At 38.0% G+C, this 20,292-nt stretch overlaps 1 protein-coding gene across 1 annotated transcript; it reads right to left on the bottom strand.

Moving 5' to 3' along the window:
- Nucleotides 1–1,116: 1,116 nt before the first annotated feature.
- On the bottom strand, nt 1,117–20,100 carry PDE312 (Nucleic acid-binding, OB-fold-like protein). Its single transcript, XM_077355795.1, has 15 exons — nt 19,582–20,100; nt 18,765–18,882; nt 18,354–18,469; nt 16,843–16,918; nt 9,136–9,195; nt 8,999–9,028; nt 8,288–8,361; nt 7,647–7,728; nt 5,837–5,910; nt 5,557–5,623; nt 3,834–3,926; nt 3,148–3,324; nt 3,009–3,059; nt 2,390–2,541; nt 1,117–1,907 (listed from the first exon to the last, which is right to left on the bottom strand). Exons 1-15 carry the CDS (start codon nt 20,025–20,027, stop codon nt 1,460–1,462), a joined length of 2,064 nt encoding a protein of 687 aa, XP_077211910.1. The 5' UTR covers nt 20,028–20,100; the 3' UTR covers nt 1,117–1,459.
- Between the last annotated feature and the right edge of the window lie 192 nt (nt 20,101–20,292).

Below are 20,292 nucleotides of genomic sequence, written 5' to 3'. Positions count from 1 at the left end.
TTCTCAAATTTATTGAGGATAGACTAACTTATTACGGATGGACAAACTTTGGGTAAACCTATTTTAATCATTTTTCACGAGTTACGGGTATTTTTGGTTGATTTTCCATAATACAGGCATATAGGAAGGGTTTTTTTTTTTTTTTTTTTTTTTTTTTATAAAAAAGGTAACAAAATAAAGAAAATGTTTATGCAGGAAGGTATTTTGGTTATTTCCGATATGATAAGGGTGTTTCGGTAATTCCGATATGATAGGAGCTCCTGTTTCTTCCGACATAAGATGGGCGTAAAACAAATTTTACACCCATTTTTTAAGTGAAAAACTGGATGTAAAATAAATTTTACGGTCAAAGGGGCCTTCGGCTCTGTTAAAATGGGCAAAAACCAAATATTACACTGTACATATGGGCGCAAAAGTTGGTAAGTTGTTGAGCAGAGGGGTCTCCGAGCATGGTCAAAATCTTTGGACGAAGTTCCGATCTTTCTTTTGATCAATGTAGCTTGCAATCAGATAAGAATACCACACTAATAAAATAGTTTTGCTGGGCAAGCTACGAGCAGATCCATATTTTGCAAGGGAAATGATATATTTGCCTCCTTTTCTTCCCTGGGCCACCCCCATTCCAGTGTTGAAAGAGTAGTCATAAATACACTTTGGCCACGCTTGGATACATCATGTTTTTGTATTTGGATTTGGATTTGAGTTTTGGATACAAAATACATCAATCATCCTCATGCTCATGTTTTACGAGGGAGGGACGTCTCGCTGCAGCTGCAGCAAGGTCGAGGAGCAGGGAGGGTGAAGGTAATTGCGACGAATATTGATTTCCAAATAATGTCTTGCAAAACAGATTGGAAAATCGGATTTTTTTTCACTGCTGTAGATGATTTGGAAATCTAAGGATCTGATCCAGTTCCAAATCTCAACTGAAATTGTGAGAAAACCAAATCCAAATCCTATGGGTATCCAAGCGTGGCCTAAAGGGTGTGGCCCAAGGAAGAGGGGGCGAATATATCACTTCCCATTCTTCAATGTAGTTTCTGGGGAGAATAAGGCCGCATTTGTTATATGAGATCATCATCAATTAGGAATAACTGTACAAGCAACAAAACAGGATTACCATGCACTGGAAACCATTCATTAATTCTCAAACATGTTGCAATCAGACAAGAATATCTCACTAATGCTTTTAGAGAGTAAGCTGGGGCCAAATCCATATTCTACAAGGGAAATGATATATTCATCCCATTTCTTCCCTTGGCCACCCCCTTCAAGTGTTAAAAGACTAAAAAGAGTAGTCATAAATACACTGAAAGGGTGGCGTGGGCAAGAAAACGGGGCGAATATACCACTTCACTTCAACAATTTTTAGTTTCTTGGAAGAATAAGGCTGCATTTACTATTCCTATGGCAATTACTGTACAAGCAAAAAGGATTACTATCCAATGGCAACCCTAAACTAATTCTCAAACATGCCTTCATCTGACATTCTAGGAGATTCAGTTCCATTAACTAGAGGCTTATCTGAAGAACTTGAATTTGAATAACCTAGAATACTGTAGTCGAAGTCGTCATCATCATCCTCATCATCATCAACTTTGTTTTCTTCATCTTTGTCTTCCACCTCGTCGGGCTCTTTCTTCATCCCTTTAGAACGGGCTTCTCTCTGCATTCGTTTCTTAATGGCCTCTTCGTAGGACATCCCGTACCACAAAGTACTCTTGCCTACAATGGACTTATTATGCATATCAGTCATTCTCTCTTGTTTGCTCTTCTCAGAGTTCTTGGGCTCTCCCCAGTAGTCATAGCGGTATAAAGGGTTTGTCGGGTCATAGCGATCCTTCCCAAAGTAACTTTCATCAACATATCTCCCTGGCTCCTCCAAAGGAAGACCAAGAGATTGGCGACTGCAAAAAAGAAAGAAAAAAGACACAACATCAATTTCACTGATTACATATTGGGTCAACTTGGTTGACAGAGAAGGCTACCAAAATCTTAAAGAGGGACACAAATCATGCCCTTGTACCTGGTTCCTATTTACTATAGATATGTTATTGCAATTCAAAAAAATAAAATAACAACCCTAGATATCTTATTATTTTATAAAACTCACTTATACACAAGTACCAAACCTTTTAGAAACTTAAGTACATCCTATTTAAAATGGAGACAAAAGTAGCTTTGTATTTAATTTAATAGGTGTAGAAGCATGGATTTATATAAAACAATGGAATAGATTTTCCACAAGATCAAAATAGACAAATACTATTTGATCCAAGGTCCAAACAAATAAATAAACAAAGAGGACATTAAAATTACCATTCAAAAAAAAAAAAAAAAGAGGACATTAAAATGGAGATGATAATTTCTTCTAGAATAAGAGGAATACCAGCTAATATCTCTGATAAGAGCTTCCTTTTCCTCCAGCGATCGCCGCCAATGGATCAGGTCATACTCATCCATCTCAATATTTCGTCTCAACTTGGTTACGTTATATTCTTCTCCTCTATCTTTTGCCTCCTTCTTTAGTTTGTTGTTGAGCTGCATTAAACGAATACGCATTGAAAATTTCACCAAATTCATCTAGAAAAAATTCAAAATCATTGAAATTTCATAGGGGTGCAACTCGGGTCGGGTTCAACCTGAGAAAAACAAGTCGGATCAGGTCGGGTTCAAGTTGGGGTCGAGTTTTCCTAACCCGGGCTGAGTATGGGTCGGTTTGGGTTGAGGGCTCCGGCAACCCAACTCGAGTGAAACCCAACATTTTTTTATCATTTTTTTAGTGTTTAGTTTGTACATTCAAAGCTTAAAAACTCTGTCTGGGTCGGGCAGGCACTCAGGTCGGGTCAGGTTCCTCGGGTTGGGTCCGGTTGAACCTCATTGGGTTTGAACTCGGGTCAGGTTCGGGTTGGCATCAACCCAACCCAACCAGACGAAATAAAATACAAATTAAAACGCCCAAAAAATTAGTTAATAACTAATAACACAGTTGCAGTGTTTTACGTCACCTGCCGTTCAGCACGCGCAGCATCCATGTCAAGTTCTTTCACATTTGTTTTCTGTGAAAATATTTATCATCAGACAAACCCAAGAACAATGAGGTCCATCCATAATCAAGGTAAAATTAACAAGGGAACTGTTATTCACCAAAATCATCTTTGGGAGTAAGGTTTTCTTAAAATAATCTTGGGTATATTCGACACCATCGTCTTCATCTGTAACAGTGTCATTAATTGACTCCATGTTTTTCACATCTTTGTACTTATCAGGATTTGCCTCCTCATCATCCAAAATCATTTGCTCTGCAACATGTAGCTGCCATAACTGCATAGCCAACAAACAGATCTTGCATTACAAACCAAGGTTTTAAATGTCGGTTTCGGCCACAACCAAAACCGAAATTTTTCGGTTTCAGCCAAAATCATGTAAATTTCGGAAAATAATTTTGGTATTTTACAAGATTTCAGTAGAAATTTCGGCAATTTTGGTGGAAATCTTGAAAATTTAAGCGAAATTCGAATTCAGGAACTTTCAGGGTTGGTCCTGGCCGAAATCCGAAATTTCAAACCATGTTACAAACCAGTTTCATCTGAGCAAAATTGATAGACAATCTGAAAGGATGAATCTATTTGTTTGTGAAGGATAATCCTAGCAGTTTCAGTTCAAAAAAGTAGTCGCAAATACTGAAATACATGCATGAGACTGGCAAGTGAAAAATGTTCAAAATAATAATTTAGACAAGAATATCTCAATGGAAATGACAACACAAACCAGGGGTCCAAAAGTTAAAAAACGGAAATATATTTCGTCTCGGGAGTTTGGGTTAGAAATACCTTATCAACGTAAGGATGATTCGACAACAAAGGCTGCTCTTCTATTTTGTCAGCTGGTCTTTTCCTAGGAATGGGGGGTCTTCCAGAATCCCGCTGCAAAAGTGTCCTATAATTAGTAGCATAGAGCTGACAATGCAAATGAACATAAATATATAATGACGGGCTACTAGGCTACTCATCATGCGACGGAAGGCTAAGATAAATGAACAGCTGCTGAGCACTCATGTCATGGATTTACCATTAAAAAAAATCATGGCATGGATTCACAAACAGGTTACAGTGACATTCAAAACGTAAAAGGATGACAAATAAACTCAAACAGAAAACATCTTCAACTTGTTATTTCCATGTACAAGGGTCAGAAGACCTTTGAAACTGTTTCTTGGAGGATTTTATATGGATTGTGAGACACCAAGGCACACATGATCCATGAAACTCAAAGAACCAAGGATGTATAAGCATAGCAATAAATATCCATCATCCAAAAGGAAATGCTCTTCAACTTATTATTTCCATGAATCAAGGTCAGAGGACCTTTGAAACTGTTCCTTTGGAGGATTTATATGGATTGTGAGACACCAAGGCACACATGATCCATGAAAACCAAAGAACCAAGGAATATAAGCATAGCAATAGATATTCATCATCCAAAAGCCTAAATAAATTAAAGTTTTGCCTAAAATTGGTGATGCGGATTGTACGCCTAATAGGAGGCATATTTGCCCAGTAGGATTTATTTCCATGTTTTTTAGTGACTAGGATTTTATTTCCATGTGTTTTAGTTTCAATGGTTTTATTTTCGATGGAATTTTATGTCCACTGCCTATAGATACGCCACATGTATTAGGGATTTTACGTTTTGGATGATTAATTGATTGATTGAGATTTCTCCCCTCTAATTCTTTTCTTCTTCTGCTTATAGTTCTCCTCTTCCCTCTTCTTCTTCTCTTCTTCTCTTTTTTCCTCTTTCTTCTATTTCTCTCTCCCGGTCCTACATCAATAGGAGTTCAAACATTTGGCACACACCATATTCTAGATGAAATAAAATGGACTCTATACCAGAGAATTGCACATAAACTGAGGTAAAAGTCTGATATTTTCACACATTTGGTTGTGTTGCATAAAAGATAAATAACGCCTTTCTCCACCAGCTTAAGCTTTTGGAGAAGTTGGTAAGTTAACATGGTATCAGAGCCAAAGGTCTCGAGTTCAAACCTCCCGGATAGCAAAAGTCCACATGCGATGGTCGGCCCAAAGAGGGACCACATGTGCCACGTGTTTGCCAAGTGGGCCACACGTGCGGGGGAGTGTTTAAGTATAAAAGATAAATAATGCCTTTCTTCGACATCTTAAGCTTTTGGAGAAGTTGGTAAGTTAACCGGTTGCATTAGGTATACATGTGAAAAATGGTCTATAAACAAGAACACAATGTATATGTAACTAGAATGCCTCCATTTGAAACACTAGAATCAAGAACACAATGTATATGTAACTATATGATGCCATTCAGAAAATTCAAATCCTTCATCCAGCAAACAAATTGGGAGAAATTACAAAACCTTCCTTTATCAATTATCCTATGCAAAATTTGTTTTGTATTATAAACTATAAAATAAGTAGGGGGGATAATATATATATATATATATATATATATATATATATATATAAATGAAAATAAATATGAAACAAGAAGTTGACATTTTCGAGTAAGAAAGACGCTTACACATAATTCATCGGGATTAGTATCTTCATCACGATGAAATATTGGTGGAAAGTCAAACCTGTTGAAGCTGCGAAAGTGGAGGCAAATGCATAAAACCAAGAAGGAAAAGCAAGGAAATAACAAAAGTTCAAAACAGTAATAGATGTCAGAAGTATTGGGTTATTAACAAGAAGATATGGAGTTCATTAGCACAAGTAAAATACAAAGCATTACAAATCTAAGTTTTGAAACATGCCAAGAGAGATGACTGACAAATGACAAAATAGTAGGTATTACATACATGAGGTGGTCTATATTAGGATCGACAAAACGCATTTCGATTGGAAAACGGAAGCGGTATGGATCTCTTTTCGCCTGGAAAATAACACAGAAGAATATTTAAAGTAAACCAAGCTCGCAATAAAGAATGCACAGATACTAGCTGATGTATTCCAGTAGAGACTGTGTTTTTTTTCACTTCCTAAAGATGGTTGTTTCAAAGTAAAAAAATTCACAAATTCCAAAGGAAAACAATAAAGATGTCATTAAGACATTGATGAAGGAAACAGAGCATTTTTTTTAATGACACAACACAACATTTTAACATTAGAAATACTCTATATTCAATGTTATGAAGCATGTAGCTGAAGGACGGGAATAAATAATGACCTAGGAGAGGGAAATTTCTTAATGATATCTTTATATATGTTTTGACATGCTGGTAAGTAGCAACACCGAATGTAGCAAGGCACGCGGTATCCCTAGCATTAAGGGCATAATTGCCTCTTTAGTATGTTTACTAATTCTCTTGTTAGTGGCAATATGTTTTAAATTTTGTCATCTGTTAGAAGTGTATATGAGCCTAAGGGCAGTATGGTCTATGTACTCTTGTTCTCATTATATAAATACATAAGTGAGGGGGAGTAATTCTCCAACTCACTAATTTTCTCCATTGTCTTCTTCTCAACATGGTATTCTCTTCTTCTCAGTAGGAGATCACACCTCCTTCCCAGGTACCTCTTCTTCCCTCTCCTACTGTTCCTTTAGATTATCCCACTGTTCCTTTCAATTCACAAGTTGCATAATACAATTCAAGTCAAATCTTACAATTTGATCAAGAAAGAGGTGTCAAGGCTCTAGGCAAAAGTGGGACCCATAAATTCCAAAAAAAATTTCTTTTTTTTCTATATAAAGTAGTAGGGGCCTTTAAGCCCCAAATAGCATTTCTCATTGCATTATGGAATTGTAGCGGATTGTTTTGCTCAGTCTTGCATTTTCTAAAAAACTAAAGCCCTACAAGAAACACCTTCAACATCTGCTTACCATTCACCAAATTTCTAATCAATCTCTAGCAACAAATTCCTGCTTTACCGAAGAATCATATGACCTAACTTTTTCGGAGTTTAGGTGGGCAAGATATTTCAATGCTAGTAATTTAACTGATGGATGCAAATTGAAATAGATGGTTAATCAATATCTTATTTTTCTGCTTTATTTTACAAGTTAGCACATCATTATTTAAATATTCTAAATTAAAATGCAAAAGGTTCAGTGATGCACAGTTCAATTTGCATTGGATTTAATTCAATATTTAATTATTTATTGTGTTCTACAATCCACTTTAAACTTTCAGAACATTGGTGGAGGAGCTAAGATTGGATAATGTAATTCAATATATCTGAGTGGAGTTGTGGACCAAAAGCTTCTTAAGCTCCATTGGAGCACGAAACCAACTCATAACAATTTTAAGCCAGTGCTATGGCCTAAGTTCGAATATCTAGGCATGCTGAAATTGATCAATACTAACTTAAACAGATTGGAAGTGCTTCAACACCCTTCCAAAAGGTAAGGGCTTCACATGCACAGAACAAGCATTCCAAACAAGTACATAGTATATATAATGCTATAGATAGGAGTTGTGTTATTTAGAAGCATTTCCCAGGGAAGTCAAATGGATTTTCATGTTGCAGGCTTGTAGCCAGTATCAAAGTATACTCATTTAATTTAAAAACAAAAAAAACAAAACAAAACCTTCAGTCCAAGACACAAACAATGAGTATTAATGAATAGCAGTTAAAACTAAGAGAACGTGATTAGATATTATCGCTCACCAGAATTTCAACAGTGACATGCATACCAACTTTTATGTGGTGACGGATCCAATACCAATCATTTCCTTTTATTGGAACCCATCTGAAGAACAGCAAGAGATGTGAGATGATACTACAGTAATAGGAGGACAATCATTAGCTTAAGGCAATTCATTAATCAGAACGTGGCTAATCAAAGTAGACTTGTCTCTGGTGGACTTTATGCACTGAATCAAGGCCAACAAATGATTAAAAACTTGCCTATTCAATCATCACCTTGCCCAAGTCAACTTGGTCAGGGGCTACTTGGACAAAAAAAAAAACACAAGGAAAAACTTGGCGTGGTAAATGAAAACTCTTTCAACTCGGAAGGTCCAATCATTGACTCGGTCAAGTATTCAATGGACTTGGCGAGGTAAATGAAAACTCTTACATCTCCAGCCCAACTTTCCAGACTAGTTAGAGATTAGAACTGGGAGAGTTAAGGAAATGACAAACAAAGATTGACCAAATTGGGATTGCTCCCTTAGGGATCTCCCCACATGCATTTCGATGATACTTCAATTGTTTAAAAGTTTTTAGGGCAATTGCAGTTGTATAAAGAAAAGGCTAAGCAGTTGTATACGGTATATTCAAGCTTCTACGAATTATTAAAGACTTACCCATCATATACACATCCAATGTCAACAAATGCTCCCTGGTATAGATGAAGAGTTGTCACTTTTCCTGCACAAATCTGTGTAGCAAGCCACTTAACTATTAGTTTTCTCTATTAAGTTCATTTATAAACAATTAATTATTTATCAGCAATATAATCTACTTATGCAGTTTTAGTAACATGACTCTTATCAGAAATAATGCCCAAGAATATTAATAACTCCATGATAGACCCATGGGCCTATTTTGTAGGATGTTCTATGAATGATTGGCAAGTAAAGTTTCATGAATCACAGCCTAACTGGTCACATCAGCATTACAGACATGGATTTAAATTTCGGCCAAAATCCAAACAAATTTTTGGATTTCGGCAGGGACCGAAATTTTAGCCGACCCCAACTTTGGGACAAAGGCTTTGTTGAGTTGAGGCAGGGACCGAAATTTAAAACCAAAACCGAAATTTAAAATTTTCGGCCGAAATTATAAGATTTACACCAAAATTTTGTCTTCAGCCGAGGCCGAAACCGAAATTTCAAACTTTTTTATAGATTTAGATCTACAGGTAAATCATATAGAACCATAACTAGAAAATTCAAATTATAATTTGTCTACATCACAAATGAACTGCTTACATGACAAATCAGATCAACAAACGTAAAATATCCAGAAACATACTCAAAATTAATCTGCTTACTGGAATGGGCTGAAAGGCTTACTTGTCCAGGGTATAGAAATGGAAGCTCAAGCTGCAGGAAGAATCACAACTGGTTAAAAGAGGTCCTCTGTAGTACACATCAACCTATTGAACATTCAAGCATTCAAATTGGCGAAGGAAAGAAGATATTCATCAAACCATGTCATCTTTGTAGTCCTTGCCTCGTTTCCTCCTACCAGGATGGTAATCTTGGTCAAACTGTATAAACATTAAAGAAAAATGAAAATCAAGTCCTCCAGGTTAAAAATATCCAAATGAGGTAAAGTCCTCAGTTATATAAAACTCATGCTGTAAAGATGAAAGCTGCTCCAAAATATATTTCTAGTCTTCTTAAAATGCAGACCTACAACTAAAAATTGCTATCAATAAGTTACAATTGGATAGTACTGAACTGGTTTGTTGCATGGCATAACCAAGGATTGAAATGTCAGTTTTGGCAGAAATTATGTGAAAAAATCAAACTTCGGTTTTTTTGAAAAATTTTACCGAAATTTAATTTCTGAAAATTAGTGGGAATTTTGTAAAAAATTCAAATTTTAAATTTAGGCCGAAATTTCCTGAATTCCGAAATTTCGACCGAAATCTGAACCGACGCTGAATCTATGTACTTTCGGTGTTGGTCCGGACCGAAATCCGCAACTTTAGCTGAAACATTTCGGTCTTGGCCGAAATTTAAAACCTTGGAGACAACTGCTTTTGATCTCATCCGGACTGTGAAAAGGGAAAAGAAAATAGGAAAAACAGAAATCCTAATGAATACAGGGACAAATAGGCTTCTGTATATTTTTATCCTATAATTTGTTTGTATGAGTCAGATTTTATTTCTGATCAGCAAAGAAAAGTTTAGTGTAGAAATGCATGATATTGTGGAGAATATGAAATTGCTTATGTTCTCATATTCACAGGGAAAGGAATAATTTAGATAATAGGCTAGCTAATCATGGGATAAGTTGTAATGAATTAATGGCGCTGCATTAAATGACTGATGAAAGCTGGCCTTGCTTTTTGTTGGGGTAGCCTCTCCGCTCACCTTTTGTTTGGGCTCTCATCCTCTTGTTTATATTAATTCATACTTTTCTGGAAAAAAAAAACAAAAAAAGGGGTTGAGATATTGCCTGCTCGGAGTATATGGGAAGATATATTAGCAAGGTGGGTGGAGAGCTTGAATGTAGTTCTCTTTCAGAAGTGAGCCAGATTGTCCTCTGGACGACCTAAACTACTTATAGTAGATGAGAAATCCTCATTTACTAACAGATGACGAAAAACTATACTTCTTTTTCATTGTGGAAGTTTGCTTCTAGTTGTATTTTCTCTCTTTTGGTTTTTTTTCCTTCCTTTTGTCATTGCGTCTAAGGCTGTTCCTTTTCTTTTCGTGTATTTTGCTTTTGCAAATTGTACAAGAGTGGAAGAAGGAGAGTAAAGAATGGAGATAGTTTATTAAGGAGATTATTGCAATTTTGGTAAATCTAATCCGACAAGAGCTTCCCTAACGTGACAACTCCAAGCTACGAGTAGGGTAGGGAGCTATGAAGCACGGGTACGGGTACGGGATGCGGGTATGACACGACACGGGTACGTGGGTACGTGATTTTTAAAAAAAAAACGGGTGCGGTACGTTAGGGTACGCCGAATATAACAATATATTATTATATATTTATAAAAATTAAAAAAAATAATTGGAGAGCAATCAAATAACAATAACATTACCAAAATGAAAAATTCTAATATTTCTCTTCATTTCATAAGTGATTAAGTTCCATATTTCATAACACGAGGCATCAATACATCATTCATTTGAAAAAACGTCTATCGCCAGTGTGTTGACCAGTGCCTGACAAGATAAATAATTTTTAGAGACCAAATTATGAGATTTTTTTTTACCGGACTTTTGGGATTTAATAATGTTTGGACATGATAGATTTTATGAATTTTTAAAATTTGAAAAATACCCCACCGTTTGGAAGTTAAGAAAGTTAAAATTTTGACCTGACCCTTTTTATGGGAATTTTGTACTAGAACAGGAGAGTTGACTTTTTTGCCTTTTAGATTTGGGTCTTGAAACTATTTTTAATAAATCCAAATGGGGGGTATTCCGTTACTTACATGTAAATCTTAAGTAAATGGACCATAAAATAGTAAAGACATTTACTTGTAAATACTAAGTACAAGAAAGGAGAGAGAAGAAGCAGGAAGGGTTTACAAACCAGGTAAGAGAAGCAGGACGTGTCGGGTACGTGTGGGTGCGCACCCCTAACGCACCCGCGACACACCCAGTACAAGCAAAAGGCTTTTTATTTTTTTAATTATGGGGGTATGTACCCGGGACGTACCCATGGTGTACCCGAACGTACCCGCACCCCATACGTGTCGGGTACGGGTACAGGAGACCCGGGAGAGTACCTGTGCTTTCTAGGTAGGGAGCAACCTGGTGATGGGCGGTGTGCCAGGTAAAACTCATCCAACCCAGGCCGAAGATCGATCAGAAGGTGATGTAGGCAAAGGTTTTTAGGAAGAAAATCTAGAAGACAACCAATCTCTCCACTCGATGCCCCAGAGCTCGAAGGCCTTTCTTCCTTTTCTTCTTTTTGGTTTTATCTTTGATCGATTATTTGTTTTGATGTTGTTTGACAATCTCGGTCATTGGGATCTTTGCCCTTTTCATTAATAAAACTTCACCATTAAAAAAAACCCATAGCTCAATTTTTATGTCGTGGAAAACTTAGTCCAGCACGCTATCCATTTGAAGAAAGCACAGGAATGAAGACAGCTATATGAATATCAATGGTGGACTCAAGATTTTGAGAAGGGCGTTAAAATCGAAGTTCCTGGTTTTCACAGTAGGCTCCAACCTAAATGCTTCTTGGACGGGTTAACAAGTGTAGATAACTTCTTCGGATGGAGTGATCTGTCATAAGAGAGGAAAATCATCTTTGCGAAAAATCAAATTAAAAGGAGATGCTGCGATTTGGCAGCAGTGGGCAGAGTAGAGTTGTTTGTTCTTGTTGGTAAGCCTCACATACAAACGTGGGAGCATATGAAAACAAAATTGAAAGAGCTTCTGCCAATTGATTACAATCAAAACCTATTAGAGTGTTATCGAACTATACGCCCAAAAAATGTCTATTGAGGAGTATATTGATGAATTCTACAACGTGGTACTACGCAATGTGCGAGCTGAATCGGAGGAGATAACCACTTCAAGGTACTTATCAGGCCTTAAGTTATTAGATCAGAGAGCACTTGGTAGCAATTTAGACTTGAACTCTAGATGAAGTGCACCAGCTTGCATGAAAGTGGAAGAAAATCTCAAGAGGACTGCCATGATAGGAAGAAGAGGAATGACTAATGGTGGTCGAAGTGCCGGTGCAGTCGGCAACACCCAACACAATCGAACCTCACAAGCTCATAACCATACAACTTTATTCAGTGCAAACAAGGCTGCAATCACTAGTGCACTTTGTGATTTGGGTGGTTCTTCATTGAGAAGATGTTTGGGAGGTGGTAGTCTGCGGTGTTTTACTTGTGGGGAATCGGGCCATCTCTTCTTTGAGTGTCCGGAAAAAAAGTGCAGAAGGCTAGGCTAATCTAGTTGAATTGGTTGGGGACATCGATGAAGAAATTGATCCTAACTATGGATTTGAATCCTATATCGAAGGAGAGGAGGGTGTGGCTACTGACCAGATGGAAGGAGAGTTATTGTTTTTTTTTTAATGGAAGGAGAATTATTGGCTGTGCAGCATGTGATGGTAACATAAGAATGAGGGTGATTGGAGATGGAAGTCTTTTCCACACACGAGTGCTATGTGGCAGGAAAGCGCGTACATTGATCGCAGAGGGGAAAGACATTGAAGTTTATTGTATCCCAATAAATAGTTGAAAAGCTCAAGTTACAGACTCAAAGTCTCGACACCCTTATAAGGTGCTGTGATTCAAGAAAGGATAAGAAGTCCAAATTACACGGTGTTGCTTGGTGAGATTTCAATGGGAGACAAATATTCAGATGGTGTTTTTTTCGGAATGGAAACAATTTATTAAAAGAGAAAAGGGGCATCGCTTGGAAATATTCAGATGATGTTTGATGTTTGGCATGATGTAGCGCCCATGGGCACGTGTCGGTAACAATTGGGAAGACATTGGTTATGGATAAGGATGGTATCCACCATACCTGATCCTGTACTCATGTGTTCCGCAAGGATGGTTGAAAATTCACTCTTAAGTTAAGGTTTTAAATTTTCACCAAAACCGACACGAAACAATCGAAATGTTTCTATTTCTATCCCTCCGAAATTGAAACTGAAACAACTGAAATGCATAAACCAAAATTGTAAGTGTAATAGTGATATAGTATATCAATATGCATTAAATAATTATATTTATATAAATTGCATGCGAAATGTAGTGCATGTATTATGTATAAACATTAATATGGATTACATGTGAAATTTGGTATGTATTGAATTATAAGACTTGGGTGACAGTGCATGTCACCAGGTGTTCGATGTTTTTAAACCATTATGGATGGTTGTCTTGCTTATGTATTTGTGTTTATTCTACCATTTCCCAGAGTATCATCTTTAAATTCTATCATTTGCAAATGCTTCCTATTTATGTGATTTTACTAGATTTTCAACAAAACATTTCCGTTTCCATGGCAACCGAAACTGAAATTTAAACTCTTAACCCCTTAAGGTCCCCAGAAAAGGGTGGAGCCATCAAACATCTTGACTACTAAGAGGTTTGTTGAGGAAAGTCAAGAATGCAGCAGGTTTATGCATTGATAGCAAATGAAGTGAGCAAGGAAATTGTTGTACCTGAAATGTCAGCACCCTAGATTCAAGAATTGTTGCATATTTTGAAGACTTAGTACCTAAAGAAACTTCCCCATGGTCTGCCCCCTATGAGAAATGTCCAATACTGAATTGATCTGATCCCTGGTGCAACTGTCTCCAATCTTGCCTTTCAAAAAAAAAAGCACTGTCCACAATCTGGCCCATTATTGTATGAGTCCATCGAAGCACACAGGACTCACGAGACATGCGGAAGAGTTGTTGGCCAAAGGGTTTAGTCGTGACAGCATTAGCCCATGTGTTGTCCCTGCACTAGTGACTTTAAGAAGGATGGGTCTTGGTGGATGTGCATAGAGAGACATGCTATAAACACAATAACCATTATGCTTGACGATAAGCTTGATGAACTTGCTGGTTTGTTTGTCTTTTCAAAGATTCAATCTTCATAGAGGTTACCATCAGATAAGAATTCGGCCTAACAACGAATGGAAGACTGCATTCAAGACCAAGGACGATTTTTTTAATGGTAAGAAGTTCACCCTTTTATTGATATCTTACACTATAGTCAAAGCCTGGAAGTGCATTTAACAACATCTTCACTAGTTGATGAGCGTTTTCCGTCAAGAAAAGCTCTATATTAGCTTGAAGAAGTGTTCCTTTTTGCAAGAACATGCTGTGCTTTTGAGTTTTTATCGACAAAACTGTTAAGGCATAACCAAAGGTGTGGGCAATAGTCGATTGGCCCACTTCATGGTCTATTGGAGATGTGAATTTCCATTGGTTAGCAAACTTTATCGAAGCTTCATTCGGAATGGTGTTACAACCACAGCTCTAACCACTGAATGTATGAAGAACAAAACATTTGTCTGGAGCAAATCAGCACACAAAAAAAAGAAGCTTTCTGCAGATGAAGAAGCTTATGACTAAAGCTCTTTTAATAGCTCTCCTTGATTTTAGTACGGTTTTTTAGGGTGAGTGTGACGGTTCGCATGTAGATATCGGTGTTGTCCTCATCCAAGAGGTCCTTTTTCAGTTAGAAGATTAAGGATGCCAGCCAGGAATACTATACATATGAGGTAGAATAATATGACCTCGGGTGTCTTCATTCCTAGAAAAAATTGAACTCTCGTCATGATAAATGAAGTTCCTTCTTACAAGAGGACACTTTTGTGATCAAATATAGCCATTTGGGGTAGAAGCCCATAATCAAGTGTATGAGAACTTAGCGGCAGATATGTACTAATGAGTAGCTTATTTGTCTAAGTAGTAGGATTTGGAGCCCTTAAGGATATGTATCCTGAGTAAGCCTATCTTGGGTAGATCTACAATTTATTCCATGGTAGACAAGGGAACAAATTAATCAATATATGCTCCAAACCAGTTACATATTAGCACAATGTTGCAATCCGAATTGTTCCCTACATAAGTTAATAATTAGAGAATTACATGGATGCGATCTCGATGGAAATGTCTCCAGAGATAAGACAATTGCACTTGTTGAGGAAAAATACTTTTGGCCACATCTACAATGAGATGTCGAGAGAATTGCCAAGTGTTATCAAGCATGTCGATTGGCTAAGGAACAATCACAGAATACTGGACTCTATATACCACTCTGAGCTCCTACTGCTCCATAGGACCATGTCGGTATGAATTTCATTTTGCCTTCCATGGACTGGCTGAGGCATTTACCCTGTCTTCGTAGTAGTCAACCATTTTTCAAAGATGGTCCAACTTATTGCTTCTATGTCGTTGATCCCTATTTTAAGGAAATAGAGTGTTTACATGGAGTAACTAAAGTCATGTACCTGATAGGGATGTTAAATTTATGAGTCACGTTGTGATGATAATGATGATGATGATGATGCCTAAGCAGAACATATAAAGAAACTAAATGAAGAGGTTAAAAAATATTGAAGACAATAATGCTAAGTGCAAGGAGAGAGATGGATTTACAAAGGGCCAAAGATTATGACGTGGGTGATCAGGTTATGGAATAATTGAAAAAAAAGGCAGATTTCCACAAGGTACATGTCACGGCTTCAGAGAATAGAAATTTAGGCCTTGCTCAATATTACAAAAGGTTAGACCAAATGCCTATTTGTTAGGGTTACAAATTAGAGTGATTACTAGACCTCAACATCAGTCTTATTTTTAATGTTATGACCTATGATTTGTGGACACAGACACGAGCGTCGCGTTTCGACACGAACATGGAGTGTCGGACACTGCAAACCAAGGTTGCCAGAGCGGGAATCGAAAGCGGGAATCGAAACGGGAATCGAAGCGGGAATCGAAGGCTCCCAGGGAAGAATCCTGATTCCTTGCTGCAAACTCCCAAATTTAGAAACGGAGACACGGCTAAAACAGAAAGTACATATAATCATGATTTGTGGATACGAATTCGAGTGCCGAGTTTCGACACGAATACGATGTATCTGGCATGGAAACCCTTAAAAATCTAGAAATAGTGATACACTCATACACGTACATACATATAAAGTTACTAACACTTTTAGCTGTACATTTAACAGTGTCTAAAGGAGTGCCGACACGGGTGGACACGACACGATATGGGTGTCATCAATAAATTCAAAGTGTCGACCAAATCATAGGTTATGACTTAGATGACTACCTAGGACATGATTGAGTGCAGTCTAATGGAGGAGCAGACTTGTGAACTGGTCCACTTCTTGAAAGAATTTTTAATACTAAGATTGTACGTATACAAAATGGAGTGCTAGAGAAGTTCCTCATCAAGTGGAAGGGTAGACCAACCACTATGTAGACATCTTTTACAGGTCGAAAGACAATCAAATCAATAGGAGAGATTACTTCCAACTAGCTGTTATAAGACATCGGTCCCCATTCACACAACCTCCAATCAATAAGTTGAGTCACTATACTACAGTTGGCATTCTTTGCAAATTTAAAATGTTTGCAAAACTCAAGAAAAAATTTCATTGCCAAAGGAATGCAATATTAAATATAAAAGTACTATTGAAGCAATAAGTCACAACATAAAAAAAATAAAGAAAGGAGCTCATCAAATCCAAACCTTATAAGACTCCTCCTCCAATCTATCTCTATTTTCTTCCACCCACTCCTTATACTGCTTCAGAAACACCTTATACCTGTTAAAGTAAAATGATTAAATAACACCAACTCTAGCCGAATAAGTTTTTGGAGTACTTGGTTGTTTCACATGGTATCGGAGGCAATACTAACCCAACAACTCCTTGATATTAAAAATCCACTCGTATGACCAACCCAAAAGAGGGGCGGCCACGCGTGAGGGGGAGTGTTAAAGCATTATCACTTTTTATTGAGTTGCTTGAATCCTGCTACATGAAATTGTCTGGGTCGGATAAAAGAGTTTGGATTTGGGACCCATCTGGCTTCTTTTCCGTTAAATCTTTTTATTTGCATCTTGTTCCGTGTGGGGCTCCTTCTATCTACGCAAAGGTGTGGAAATTTCATTGTCCTCCAAGGGTGTGCCTTTTTGGGTGGGTGGCGTGTAGGTATAGGATCCAAACAATTAACTTTCTTCGGAAAAGGGGAATGTGTTTGGTGGATCATTGTTCCCTTTGATTGGAAGATGGAAAGTCGGCTTGGCATCTCTTTATCCACTGCAAAGTCGCTAGAGAAGTATGGGGGTACATTTTAGGGAGATTTGGTATTTGTTGGGTGTTCCCTCACTCTATTTCGGATGTCATTTCGTGTTAGGAGGCGGTGCCATGGAAGAAAAAGGTAAGATGTTGTGGAAAATTTGTCTCATTGCTACATGGTGGGTCCTTTGGAAGGAGCGTAATGCAAGGGTTTTTGAGAGGTCTAATAGATCGCTTTACCGGTTATACATTAACATCATCGCTCTTACCATTTCTTGGGCGAAATGCTTGGTACCTTTCCACTTTGTCTCTGCTTTTGACTTGTGGGAGGGTTGGAGGGAGGTGTGTTTCAGTGGAGAAAACCGATCATAGGTGGTTCAAGAGTGGGAAGCTCCACCTATTAGATGGATGAAACTTAATTTTGATGGTTCGAGCTTGGGCAATCCAGGGCCGGCGGGTATTGGCGGTCTTTATTGTGATTTTCAAGGGGCTACCATTTGGGCTTATTTGGGGCCGCTGGGAGTGTGTGACTCAAATGAAGCGGAAGTCAGGGCGGTCCACTAGGGTATTAAAAGAATTGCAAGAGACCATATTGACACTACTATTGTGGAGGGGGATTCACTAAATGTGGTTAGGTGGCTCCGTAGGACTGCGGCGCCACCTTGGAGATTTTAGTCATTTTTTTACGAAATCTCTAATCCTGTAGAGGGCTCATCCATTGTCTTTAACCATGTTCGTAGATCTGCAAATTGTGAGGCAGATTCTTTGGCTAGATCTGGGGTTGAGAAAATGGAGTTGGAGTGTTTTGATTTTTTGCCTCATTGAGGTTATTGTATTTTTTCTTCTCTATATTTTATTGTAATCCTTTGGGAGACCTTCTCGGTTTTCCCTTTCTCTTTAATATATTTGACTTGCATCTAAAAAAAAAAAGATTTTGTAGCAGTTGGTTGTTTCACAATACCTTTCCAAAGACAATCCTTCTGTTTTCGTCCTTGGTGACTCTAACTCCTCCAAATCAATCCGAACTGCCTGCAATTTGTGTGCCTCCCTGATAAATGCCAGCTCTTTCTCATCAACCTGTTGAAGTGTAAATGATTAAATAAGACCAACTTCAACAACTTAAGCTTTTGGAGTAATTGGTTGTTTCACATAGTATCAGAGCTATTGCCTCGTGGTAGGTCCTGGTTTTAAAATCCAACAACTACTTGATTTTAGAAATCCACGTGTATGGTCAACCCAAAAGAAGGGCCATGTTTACCACATGAACGGCTAACCCAAAAAAAGAGGGGCCACATGTGAGGGGAGTGGTGAAGCATAAATGATAAAATAACACCAACTCTATCAGCTTAAGTAATTGGTTGTTTCATACGACCTTCCAACCCTTTGGTGGCCAATCCCGCGGAGGAACATGAGTAAAAACAATCGGGCCATCCCACGTTGTCTTCAAAGGCTCAGGAATCTCTCCCTTTGTGGCGAACTGCTTTGCATACCTGTTGAAGTATAAATTATTAAATAACACCAACTCTAATAGCTTAAGTTTTTCAAGTAATTGATTGTTTCACATGGTATCAGAGTTATTGCCTCGTGGCAGATCCTAGCTTCAAAGCCCAACAACTCCTTGATATTAAAAAAAATCTACACGTACAACCAACCCAAAAGAGGAGCCACAATGTACCACATGTACAGACAACCCAGAAAAAAAGAAGGGCCACACGTAAGGAGTGTTGAAGTATAAATGATTAAATAACACCAACTCTTAACAGCTAAAGCTTTTGGAGTAATTGGTTGTCGAACATGGTTTGACGCTATTGCCTCACGGCTGGTCTTGGGTTCAAAACCCAACAACTCCTTAACATTAAAAAAATCTACATGTACGACCAATCGAAAAGAGGGTTCACATGTGCCACGTGTACAGTGTTAAAGTGTTCACCAACTCTAACAGGTTAAGCTTTTGGAGTAATTAGTTGTCTCACATGGTACCAGAGTTATTGCCTCGCGAGCAGGTCCTCCTAGCTTCAAAACCCAACAACTCGTTGATATTAAAAAATCCATCCACATGTACGACCACCCCAAGAGAGGGGTCACATGTGCCACATGTACAGCATGCGAAAAATAGAGGGCCACAAGTATAAATGATTAAATAATACCAACTCTAACAGCTTAAGCTTTAATGGGTTGTTTCACAATACCACTCATCTTCCGTCAATCCGCTTTCCTCCATTTTCTTCTTCCTATACTTAGGGTTTAGCATTTTGAAAGCCTCAATTGCTTCAGGGGTTTGAAGAGGAACTTCCTCGCCTTCATTCAAACTCTTTCGCGCAAAATCAGCCTCTGGTGAGAGGATTTCTTCCCACGGAGCCCACCCACGCTCGATCCAGTTCTTACGGCGAGCTTCGTCTTCGGAATCTTTCTCTTTGGGGGCGAAATTCTCCAAGAAGGTTTCGTCGACGGGGAATTCGTCGGATCTGGTGACATTGGTGAGGAAAGTCTTGGAGATAAATCGGTTTTTGGGGAGGAAAAGGGGGCCGCGTGGAGCGAATGGTGGGTTAGGGTTTTGATACTGGGAGGGAGTTATTGTTTTGGGTTTATGGGGGAGAAAAGATGGAAAGGGAAGGAGGGTTTGGAGGGTTTGCATTTTTGGATTATGGAACAGAAGATTTGGGGGGAGTCTGGGGTTTTTCAAGAGGTGGAAGTGGATAAGAGATTAAGAAGAGCTTAGAGAGTGACCTTTTAGTGTAAGAATTTTGAAGTGAAGGGGGGTTTTTAGTTTTTACGAACTAAATTCACAAAGTTAGTGAAATGACAAAACTAAATATTGACCAACTAGGTGCTAATGCTATGTATGTGGCATATGTATCGAGAGATGAAAAAATACCCTTTTTTAATAATTACTGCATTAT

This window comes from Tasmannia lanceolata, unplaced genomic scaffold (assembly GCF_043159265.1).
Source record: "Tasmannia lanceolata isolate RefF3 unplaced genomic scaffold, GAP_Taslan_0.1 ptg000015l, whole genome shotgun sequence".
Taxonomy (NCBI): Eukaryota; Viridiplantae; Streptophyta; class Magnoliopsida; order Canellales; family Winteraceae; genus Tasmannia; species Tasmannia lanceolata.
The sequence above is the reverse complement of the archived record's forward strand: the minus strand, read 5'-3'. Positions and strand labels throughout refer to the sequence as shown.

Excerpts from the sequence above, each read along its gene's own strand:
- PDE312 (XM_077355795.1), bottom strand. The coding sequence starts at position 20,027 with ATGCAAACCCTCCAAACCCTCCTTCCCTTTCCATCTTTTCTCCCCCAT. Across the intron at positions 8,362-8,998 it reads CATTTCTATACCCTGGACAA|ATTTGTGCAGGAAAAGTGAC; the intron begins GTAAGCCTTTCA and ends CTTGCTACACAG. Across the intron at positions 5,911-7,646 it reads ATGTCACTGTTGAAATTCTG|GCGAAAAGAGATCCATACCG; the intron begins GTGAGCGATAAT and ends GTTATTTTCCAG.